Genomic DNA, 11,847 nt, shown 5'->3' with positions numbered 1-11,847 from the left:
TCATTATTACATTAACGTCTGACTCCCCCTCTAGACTGTGAGCTCGCTGTGGACAGGGAATGGGTTTGTTATTCTAGTATACTTTCGCCGAGTTTAGTATAGTGCTTTGCACACAGTAAGCGCTCAATAAATACGATTGGTTGGATTTTTGGATGGATGGATGGATGGATGGATGGATGGATGGATGGATGGATGGATGGATGAATGAATGAATGTTCCAGGGTGACTAAGTTTGTCCCGGGGCAGGGCCCGTAGCGTCCCGGTTGCTAGGAAACGGATGATGCTTTTGTTGCTGCGCGTCCGTTCCTGAGCTGCAGATCAGGTCTGGTCCCGGGAGAGACTTGGGGGGTTTTCTGGCTTTTGGGGTCCCCGGGGACCCCCCAGGGAAAAGGATCTTCAGTTTCTCCTTTCCTTTCCTCGCCCAGGGGGAGGAGGGAAGAGGGGAGAGTGTATCAGCTCCTTGTGGGCAGGGCAGGGCAGGGATTGTCTCTCTTTATTGCTGTATTGTACTTTCCAAGCGCTTAGTAATAATGATAATAATAATTGTAATAGTATTTGTTAGCATTTCTAAGCATTGGGGTAGATACAAGATGATAATAATAATAATAGTGGCATTTATTGAGATGATCAGGTTGTCCCACGTGGGGCTCACAGTCTTAATCCCCATTTTACAGATGAGGGAACTGAGGCACAGAGAACTGACGTGGCGTGCCGAAGGTCACACAGCAGACAAGTGGCAGAGCCGGGATTAGAACCCAAGACTTCTGACTCCCAAGCCCGTGCTCTTTCCAATGAGCCACGCTGCTTACAGTTTTCTGCATGCAGTAAGGGCTCAATAAATACGATTGAAGGAATTGTCACTATTGATTGTTGTATTGTACTTTCCCCAAGCGCTTAATATAGTGCTCTGCACACAGTAAGTGCTCAATAAATACAATTGAATGAATGAATTCATGAATTTCTAGCCCAAGTTTAATAATCATTATTAATAATAGTAATAATAATAATGATGGTACTTGGTAAGTGCTTACTCTGTGTCAAGTACTGTTCTAAGCTCTTGGATAATAATAGTAATAATAATAATTGTGGTATTTGTTAAGTGCTTACTGTGTGCCAGGCACTGTACTAAGCGCTGGGGAGGATACAAGCAAATTGGGTTGGACACTGTCTCTGTCCCAGGTGGGCCTCACAGTTTCAATCCCCATTTTACAGGTGAGGGAACTGAGGCATAGAGAAGTTGAGTGACTTGCCCAAAATTAAACATCAGACTAGCCAAGGAGCCGGGATTAGAACCCATGATCCTCTGACCCCCAGGACCATGCTCTATCCACTATGCTGTGCTACTTCATTTATTTGTTAAGGGCTTACTATGTGCCAAGCACTGTACTAAGCAGTGGGGTGGGTACATGCAAATGGGTTGGATACGGTCCCTGTCCCACATGGAAAAGGATGCCCCCTTCTAAACTGTGAGCCCATTGTTGGGTAGGAACCGTCTCTCTATGTTACCAGTTTGTACTTCCCAAGTGCTTAGTGCAATGCTCTTCACACAGTAGGCGCTCAATAAACAGAATTGAATGAATGAATGAATGAATGAATGAATGAATGGGATTCACAGTCTCAATCCCCATTTTACAGATGGGGGAACTGAGGTACAGAGAAGTTGAGTAACTTGCCTATGGCCACACAGCAGACTAGTGATGGAGCCGGGGTTAGAATCCTTGACTTCTGACTCTGAGGCCCGTGCTTTATCCACTACACCATGCTGTTCTCCGTATTTATTAACAGCCTACTGTATGCCAGGCACCGTACTAGACACTGGGGTGGATATAAACAAATTGGGTTGGACACAGTCCCTGTCCCACATGGGGCACACAGTCTCACTCCCCATTTTACAGATGAGGGAACTGAGGTGCAGTGCTGATGGTGAGGAACGATATTACTGCAGATTGGGATTGAAAGTGGGGCAGGCGAGTGAGCTCAGAGGGCATTGCCCCCCTTTCCCTCCCTCTTACTGAGAGGGGGTACCCCTTGGAGAGGTCACAGGGCTTTGCCTATCCTGACCATTTCAGTGCAATGGCAGCTTGTGAGACCTTAGAGACATGGCACTAGTTATATTTAAGCTCTTACTCTGTGCCAAGCACTATACTAAGTGCTAGAGTAAATACAGTTAGACCAGAGACAGTCCCTACCCAATATGGGGTGCATAGTCCAATTAGGAGGGAGAACAAATATCAAATCCCCATTTTACAGAGAAGGAAACTGAAGTTAGTAAAGTTAAGTGACTTGCCCAAGCTCTCAGCTGGGATGTGAGGGAGGTGGGATCCCAGGCCTGCTACATTAGGCCAGCCACGAGGCCATCTTACAGATGAACCAAACTCCCATGGCAGATCCTTTTATTCATTCATTCAATCGTATTTATTGAGCACTTACTGTGTGCAGAGCACTGCAGTAAGCGCTTGGGAAGTACAAGTCGGCAACATATAGAGACGGTCCCTACCCAACAACGGGCTCACAGTCTAGAAGGGGGAAACAGAAAACAAAACATGTAGACAAGTGTCAAAACCGTCAGAACAAATAGAATTACCTCCTTCCCCTCCCCACAGCACCTGTATGTATGTATATATGTTTGTACAGATTTATTACTCTATTTATTTTATTTGTACATATTTATTCTATTTATTTTATTTTGTTAATATGTTTTGTTTTGTCATCTGTCTCCCCCTTCTAGACCGTGAGCCCACTGTTGGGTAGGGACCGTCTCTATATGTTGCCAATTTGTACTTCCCAAGCGCTTAGTACACAGTAAGTGCTCAATAAATACGATTGATGATTATAGCTATATGCACATCATTAATAAAATAGAGTAGTAAATATGTACAAGTAAAATAGAGTAATAAATCTGTACAAATATATACAAGTGATGTGGGAAGGGGAAGGAGGTAGGACAGGGGAAGGGGCTGAGGAGAGGGGAGGAGGAGAGGAAAAAGGGGGCTCAGTGTGGGAAGGCCTCCTGAAGGAGGTGAGCTCTCAGTAGAGCTTTGAAGGGAGGAAGAGAGCTAGTTTGGGGGATGTGAGGAGGGAGAGCATTCCAGGTCAGAAGTAGGATGTGGGCCAGAGGTCAATGACAGAACAGGAGAGAACGAGGCCCAGTGAGGAGGTTAGCGGCTGCAGAGGAGCGGAGGGTGCGGCTGGGCTGGAGAAGGAGAGAAGGGAGGTGAGGTAGGTGGGGGCGAGGTGATGGAGCATTGCATTCTACTGCCCACTAAAAGAAGACAGAAATGTCTTGTACAGGCTGTTTCTCTTGCCACGTGAGCTATTACCGGACCATGGGGAAATCTCCGATTTGACAAACTGAAATTTCCTGTGGCCTGATTGCTTGTTTATTTGTTGCAGCTGATGTTCTGAATGAGCCCTTAAGTCAAAAACAACATGGATTTGATGATCAGACAACTGTTATGTGGAGCAGAGAATCATCAAGGTAAACCATTTCTCCTCTAAAGTTCTGGATCAAAGTTTTACTTTTAAAAATCTGCCTATACAAAATGGAAAAATATCTTTTGATCAGTGAACTTGGTTATTACTAGACTATAAGCATGTTGTGGGCAGGGACTATGTCTGTTATAGTCATTCATTCAGTCAGTCATATTTATTGAGTGCTAACTGTGTGCAGAGCACTGTACTAAGTGCTTGAAAGTACAATTCAGCAACAGATAGAGACAATCCCTACCCAACAATGGGCTCACAGTCCATTCTGTTGTACTTTCAGAAGCACATAGCACAGTGCTCTGCACACAGTAAGTGCTCAATAAATATAGCTATTATTATTATATTTGTTCATCATCATGGATGGTATTTATTGAGCACTTACTATGTGCAGAGATTTGTGCTAAGCACTAGGGACAGAACAATACAACATAGCTGGCAAACACATTCCCCACCCACAATGAGCTTACAGTCTAGAGGAGAAAACAGATATTCATATAAATAAATAATTTATATTATTCATTCATTCATATTTATTGAGTGCTTACTGTATGCGGAGCACTGTACTAAGCGCTTGGAAAGTACAATTCAGCAACAGATAGAGACAATCCCTATCCAACAATGGGCTCACAGTCTAGAAGGGGGAAGACGGACAACAAAACAAAACAAGTAGACTGGCATCAATAACATCAATATAAGTAAATAGAATTATGTGTATATACTCATCATTAAAATAAATAGAATAGTAATTATGTACATATATACACAAGTGCTGTGGGGCAGGGAAGGGGGGAAGAGGAGCAGAGAAAAAGGGGGTCTCAGTCTAGGAAGACCTCCTGGAGGAGGTGAGCTCTCAGTAGGGCTTTGAAGGGGGAAAGAGAGCTAGTTTGGCAGATATGTGGAGGGAGGGCATTCCCCCTCGTCCCCCTCTCCATCCCCCCCACCTTACCTCCTTCCCTTCCCCACAGCACCTGTATATATGTGTATATGTTTGTCCATATTTATTACTCTATTTATTTATTTATTTTACTTGTACATATCTATTCTATTTATTTTATTTTGTTAGTATGTTTGGTTTTGTTCTCTGTCTCCCCCTTTTAGAGTGTGAGCCCACTGTTGGGTAGGGACTGTCTTTATATGTTGCCAGCTTGTACTTCCCAAGCGCTTAGTACAGTGCTCTGCACACAGTAAGCGCTCAATAAATACGATTGATTGATTGATTGAATAAATACGATTCAATGAATGAATGAATGAATCGCAAGGTAGTAGTAATAGTAACAGTGTTTATTAAGCGCCTACCATTTACAAAGCAGCACACCAAGTCCTGGGAAAGAGTACTCAGTGGGAGTACTCAGTACTCAGTACTCAGTGGGAAAGTGGGAAAGGATTCCATGGTAAGCAAGCTGGTGCTAGAGGAGTGAAGTGTGCGGACTGGAGTTTGGTAAGAGATCAGTGAGGTGAGGTGGTTTGTTAAGCAATTATCATGGGTCAAGCACTATTCTAAGTGCTGGGGCAGATAGAAATGAGTCAAGGTTAGGAAGCAGCCTGGCCTAGTGGACAGAGCACCTCTGACTCCCAAGCCCGGGCTCATTCCACTAAGCCACGCTGCTTCTCTAAGTGCTTGGGAAAGTACAACAATAAGCAAACACCTTCCCTGCCCACAGTGACTTTACAGTATAGAGGGGGGAGCGGATCCCAACCCTGAAGATGCTTACGGGAAAAAGGAGGAGGCAGACATTAAAATAAATTGGGAAATGACAGAATTAAGTATATCAGTGCTGTAGGCCTGGTAGTGGACTGCATGAGAAGGAGCATGGCTAGTGGATAGAGCAAGGGCCTAGGAGTGAGAATGACCCGAGTTCTAATCCTGCTCCACCACCTGTCAGCTGTGGGACCTTGGGCAAATCGCTTTACTTCTCTGGGTTTAGGTTTCCTCATCTGGAACATGAGGATTAAGAGTGTGAGCCCCATAGAGAAGCAGCGTGGCTCAGTGGAAAGAGCAAGCGCTTTGGAGTCAGGGGTCATGGGTTCCAATCCCGGCTCCGCCAGTTGTCAGCTGTGTAACCTTGGGCAAGTCACTTAACTTCTCTATGCCTCAGTTACCTCATCTGTAAAATGGGGATTAAGACTGTGAGCCCCCTGTGGAACAACCTGATCACCTTGTAACCTCCCCAGCACTTAGAACAGTGCTTTGCACATAGTAAGTGCTTAATAAATGCCATCATTATTATTATATGTGACAGGGACTCTGTCCAGCCTGATTAACTTTTATCTAGAGCAGTGTATTGCACATAGTAAGCGCTTAATAAATGCCATCATTATTATTATTATCTACCCCAGAACTTAGAACAGTGCTTGGCACATATTAAGCACTTAACAAGTACCATAATAATAATCATTATTATTAAATACCATAAAAAGTGCTTAGTACAATGCTCTGTGCACAGTAAACGCTCAATAAATGCCACTGATTGACTGACCTAGCTGTTGCAAACCATTAAATATTCCCCCCCTTTTCTTCTGGATCATCATGATATTTGCCCTATTTCTCCTCTCCCTTTTCTACTTTGGTTTTCTAATTCAACTAACCTTACTTCCAGAGTGCTAATCATGCTTCAGGCCGCTGTTTCCTGATAAGACTATAAGCTCCTCTTAGCATCCACTTCAGTATCAGGAAAATGGCGGCCAAAGATTGACTGCAGAACTATGGGAAACTGTGCTTGAATTGACACAATGGGATGTGGAGGGAAATGGGAATATCACTCAGAAAAGATGACGCTTACTGTGGGTGAGGGATGCAGTTGATCGTATTCCTCTGCCTTTATGCGTTTCATCAATGGATTGCTGATCATTGCAAAATTATTTATACCGGCCTTATTTTTATCTTTTAAAGATTCGGAATCCCTGAAAAATGCGTATGAATTCATTAAAGCTGCCACCGAAGGAAAATCTGCTCTCGATTCCTCAGAAAGCTTCAGCTCTGATCTGTATGTTTTGTGTGCAGAACAAGCACTTAAGGTAATTTTGCATTTTATGAATTGAGTATTGATCTTTCACTGTTGTCTAGGAATTGTTTGCCTGTAAGGACAAAATGCCCCTCCAGTAGCCTTAAACTTTAGGCAAATTGATGTGGGTTGGAAGAAGAAAATGCTGATAGCAGAAGCTTCCCCATGGGGCAGAGAACCTGTCCCAGGACAATGCAATCAAACACATTTTCCAGCCCCTTTCAATTCATTCAGTCAATCAACCAGACAATCGTATTTATTGAGTGCTTCATTCATTCAATTGTGTCTATTGAGTGCTTACTGCATGCAGAGCACTGTACTATGCGCTTGGGAGAGTACAAAAGAACAATAAGTGCTTAATTCAAGAGAGCATTGACCAGAGGCTGAGCCCTTTTTTCCACTCCTCCTCCCCACCCCCCCCAGCCCTACCTCCTTCCCCTCCCCACAGCACCTGTATATGTTTGTACAGATTTATTACTCTATTTATTTTACTTGTACATTTTTACTATTCTATTTATTTTGTTAATGATGTGCAGTACAGTGCTCTGCACACAGTAAGTTCTCAATAAATACGATTGATTGATTTAGCTTTAATTCTGTTTGTTCTGATGACTTGACACCTGTCCACATGTTTTGTTTCGTTGTCTGTCTCCCCCTCCTAAACTGTGAGCCCGTTGTTGGGTAGGAACCATCTCTATATGTTGCCAACTTGTACTTCCCAAGCGCTTGGTACAGTGCTCTGCATACAGTAAGCGCTCAGCTCCATCCCTTCTCCCCTCCATAACTTCCATCTTCAACCGCTCACTCTCCACTGGTTCCTTCCCCTCTGCCTTCAAACATGCCCATGTCTCTCCCATCCTAAAAAAAACCCTCTCTTGACCCCACCTCACCTTCTAGTTATCGCCCCATATCCCTCCTACCATTTCTTTCCAAACTCCTTGAACGAGTTGTCTACACGCGCTGCCTCGAATTCCTCAACACCAACTCTCTCCTCGACCCCCTCCAGTCTGGCTTCCGTCCCCTACATTCCACGGAAACTGCTCTCTCAAAGGTCACCAATGACCTCCTGCTTGCCAAATCCAACGGCTCATATTCTGTCCTAATCCTCCTCGACCTCTCAGCTGCCTTTGACACTGTGGACCACCCCCTTCTCCTCAACACGCTATCTGACCTTGGCTTCACAGACTCCGTCCTCTCCTGGTTCTCCTCATCTCTCCGGTCGTTCTTTCTCAGTCTCTTTTGCAGGCTCCTCCTCCCCCTCCCATCCTCTTACTGTGGGGGTTCCCCAAGGTTCAGTGCTCGGTCTCCTTCTGTTCTCAATCTACACTCACTCCCTTGGTGACCTCATTCGCTCCCACGGCTTCAACTATCATCTCTACGCTGATGACACCCAAATCTACATCTCTGCCCCTGCTCTCTCCCCCTCCCTCCAGGCTCGCATCTCCTCCTGCCTTCAGGACATCTCCATCTGGATGTCTCCCCGCAACCTAAAACTCAACATGTCCAAGACTTAACTCCTTCTCTTCCCTCCCAAACCCTGCCCTCTCCCTGACTTTCCCATCACTGTTGACGGCACTACCATCCTTCCCGTCTCACAAGCCCGCAAACTTGGTGTCATCCTCGACTCCGCTCTCTCATTCACCCCTCACATTCACACTGTCACCAAAACCTGCCGGTCTCAGCTCCGCAACATTGCCAAGATCCTCCCTTTCCTCTCCATCCAAACCACTACCCTGCTCATTCAAGCTCTCATCCTATCCCGTCTGGACTACTGCATCTGCCTTCTCTCTGATCTCCCATCCTCGTGTCTCTCCCCACTTCAGTCCATACTTCATGCTGCTGCCCGGATTGTCTTTGTCCAGAAACGCTCTGGGCATATTACTCCCCTCCTCAAAAATCTCCAGTGGCTACCAATCAATCTGCGCATCAGGCAGAAACTCCTCACCCTTGGCTTCAAGGCTCTCCATCACCTCGCCCCCTCCTACCTCACCTCCCTTCTCTCCTTCTACAGCCCACCCCGCACCCTCCGCTCCTCTGCCGCTAATCTCCTCACCGTACCTCGTTCTCGCCTGTCCCGCCATCGACCCCCGGCCCACGTCATCCCCCGGGCCTGGAATGCCCTCCCTCTGCCCATCTGCCAAGCTAGCTCTCTTCCTCCCTTCAAGGCCCTACTGAGAGCTCACCTCCTCCAGGAGGTCTTCCCAGACTGAGCCCCCTCCTTCCTCTCCCCCTCGTCCCCCTCTGCATCCCCCCGTCTTACCTCCTTCCCTTCCCCACAACACCTGTATATATGTATATATGTTTGTACATATTTTTTTACTCTATTTATTTTACTTGTACATATCTATTCTATTTATTTTATTTTGTTAATATGTTTGGTTTTGTTCTCTGTCTCCCCCTTCTAAACTGTGAGCCCACTGTTGGGTAGGGACTGTCTCCATATGTTGCCAACTTGTACTTCCCAAGCGCTTAGTACAATGCTCTGCACACAGTAAGCGCTCAATAAATACGATTGATTGATTGAATAAATACGATTCAATGAATGAATTAATGAATGGCAATGTAGTAGTAATAGTAACAGTGTTTATTAAGCGCCTACCATTTACAAAGCAACACACTAAGTCCTGGGAAAGTATACTCAGTTGGAAATTTACTATCTAGAAATACAAGTCAGGAAGGGACCTGGAAATAAATTTATCAGGAGTGATAAAGTACTAATACAAAATAAACAGTTACCTTGTCCCCTTCTACCTCACCTCGCTACTCTCCTACTCCAACCTAGCCCACACACTTCGCTTCTCAAATTCCAACCTTCTCACTGTACCTCAATCTCGTCTTTCTCGCCACTGAACCCCCACCCACATCCTGCCTCTGGCCTGGAACGCCCTCCCTCCTCAAATAATAATAATAATAATAATAATAATAATAATGGTATTTGTTAAGCACTTACTATGTGCAAAGCACTGTTCTAAACGCTGGGGGGATACAAGGTGATCAGATTGTCCCTCGTGGGGCTCACAGTCTTAATTCCCATTTTACAGATGAGGTAACTGAGGCACAGAGAAGTGAATGACTTGCCCAAAGTCACACAGCCAATAAGTGGCAGAGGCGGGATTAGAACCCATGACTTCTGACTCCCAAGGACGTGCTCTTTCCACTGAACCACGCTGCTACTCAAATCTGACAAGACAATGACTCTCCCCTCCTCCAAAGCCTTGTTAATAATAATGATGGTATTATTAAAGGCCCACCTACTCCAAGAGGCCTTCCCTAACTAAAGCCCTACTTTTTTCTTCTCCCACTCCCTTCTGCGTCATCCTGATTCATTCATTCATTCAATCCTATTTATTGAGTGCTTACAGTGTGCAGAGCACTGTGCTAAGCACTTGGGAAGTACAAGTTGGCAACATATAGAGACGGTCCCTACCCAACAATGGGCTCTCAATCTAGATTTCTTGATTCCCTTGCTCCGTTGATTCATCCCCACTCCCAGACCAACAGAATTTATGAACATAACTGTCATTTACTTCCCCCTCTCCCCCTCTTGATTGTAAGCTCTTTGTGGCCAGGGAATGTGTCTGTTTATTGCTATTTTGTACTCTCCCAATTGCTTCGTATAGTGCTCTGCATACAGTTGCACTCAATAAATACGATTGAATGAATGAATGAATAAATAAATGAATGAAAGGATGAAACACCAGGGAAAATACAGAAAATAAAAGCAAAAATCAAAAGGGTGCCTTAGCTAAAAGAGCAGGATTTCAGGCTCCTCGCAGTTCAGAGTCCAAAGCATGGCAGGAGCCACAGCTTCAGCTCCCGCAGCCACCTGCTTTTCTGAGGTTTTTCGATTGACCTATCCTGCAGCTGCATTTCGTTTTTCCTGCCGGGTCAGCAGAGGGCAAGATGGGATGGAATTTCCTCCGTGCCGTGAATGGGAGCCGGTTGTGCTTGTCGGAATGGCTGTCAGATGGGACCCACCCCGATAAACTGCTGCTTTTATCTCCATGACTTGGTGCACACCGAATGTGTCAGGTCCAAAATACTCCCACTAGCAGAATTCATTCATTCATTTAATCGTATTTATTGAGCGCTTACCGTGTGCAGAGCACTGTACTAAGCACTTGGGAAGTACAAGTTGGCAACATATAGAGATGGTCCCTACCCAGCAACGGGCTCACAGTCTAGAAGGGGGAGACAGACGACAAAACAAAACATGTGGACAGGTGTCAAGTCATCAGAATAAATAGAAGTAAAGCTAGATTCATTCATTCATTCATTCAATCGTATTTATTGAGCGCTTACTGTGTGCAGAGCACTGTACTAAGCACTTGGGAAGTACAAGTTGGCAACATATAGAGATGGTCCCTACCCAGCAACGGGCTCACAGTCTAGAAGGGGGAGACAGACGACAAAACAAAACATGTGGACAGGTGTCAAGTCATCAGAATAAATAGAAGTAAAGCTAGATTCATTCATTCATTCATTCAATCGTATTTATTGAGCGCTTACTGTGTGCAGAGCACTGTACTAAGCGCTTGGGAAGTACAAGTCGGCAACATATAGAGATGGTCCCTACCCAACAACGTGCTCACAGTCTAGAATGGGGAGACAGACAACAAAACAAAACATGGAGAGAAGTGTCAAGTTGTCAGAACAAATAGAATTAAAGCTAAATGCACATCATTAACAAAATAAATAGAATAGTAAATATGTACAAGTAAAATGAAAAGAGTAATAAATCTGTACAAACATATATACAGGTGCTGTGGGGAGAGGAAGGAGGTAGGGCAGGGGGGATGGGGAGGAGGAGAGGAAAAAGGGGGCTCAGTCTGGGCCCCTTGGCCTCTTGGAGGAGGTGAGCTCTCAGTAGGGCTTTGAAGGGAGGAAGAGAGCTGGCTTGGCGGATGTGTGGAGGGATGGCATTCCAGGCCAGGGGGAGGACGTGAGCCAGGGGTCGACGGCGGGACAGGCGAGAATGAGGCACAGTGAGGAAGTTAGCAGCAGAGGTGTGGAGGGTGCCGGCTGGGCTGGGCAACTTTAATGGAATTCTGAGTAGATCCACCAGCATGATATTCAACTTTAAACTTTTTCACAAGTTCTTCAAACAGTTCCTTGGGTTTGTCCTCAGCCAAAATTTGATCATTGGGCTTCAGGCCATACTTATCAAGGAAATCCTTGTCCACCACAGCAGATATGTCAAGAAGAGGATTTCCCATTCCAAATAGAGCATTTTCACTTAGGGCTGGCATGGCTTCCCCTGCTGGGCACGGCCAAGTAGCATCCAAAGCCCCCGGCGGTGGGTCCGGGTGCAAGCAGTGCAGCACAGTGTAGCAGCAGCAGCAGCTCCGCGCTCCTGCTC

The 11,847-nt window shown here is 45.4% G+C and overlaps 1 protein-coding gene across 1 annotated transcript in view; it reads left to right on the top strand.

The window, feature by feature from the left end:
* The first annotated feature begins 3,390 nt into the window (after positions 1–3,390).
* CFAP46 (cilia and flagella associated protein 46) overlaps positions 3,391–11,847 on the top strand; it is a 203,464-nt gene continuing 195,007 nt past the window's right edge. The window contains exons 1-2 of the mRNA XM_038743855.1: positions 3,391–3,478; positions 6,377–6,501. Coding sequence (XP_038599783.1) covers positions 3,430–3,478; positions 6,377–6,501 — 174 coding nt within the window. The 5' untranslated portion in view covers positions 3,391–3,429. The remainder of the gene's footprint in view (positions 3,479–6,376; positions 6,502–11,847) is intronic.

The sequence above is a fragment of the Tachyglossus aculeatus genome, chromosome 3 (assembly GCF_015852505.1).
Source record: "Tachyglossus aculeatus isolate mTacAcu1 chromosome 3, mTacAcu1.pri, whole genome shotgun sequence".
Classification (NCBI taxonomy): Eukaryota; Metazoa; Chordata; class Mammalia; order Monotremata; family Tachyglossidae; genus Tachyglossus; species Tachyglossus aculeatus.
This window is presented reverse-complemented; position numbering and strand designations above follow the sequence as displayed.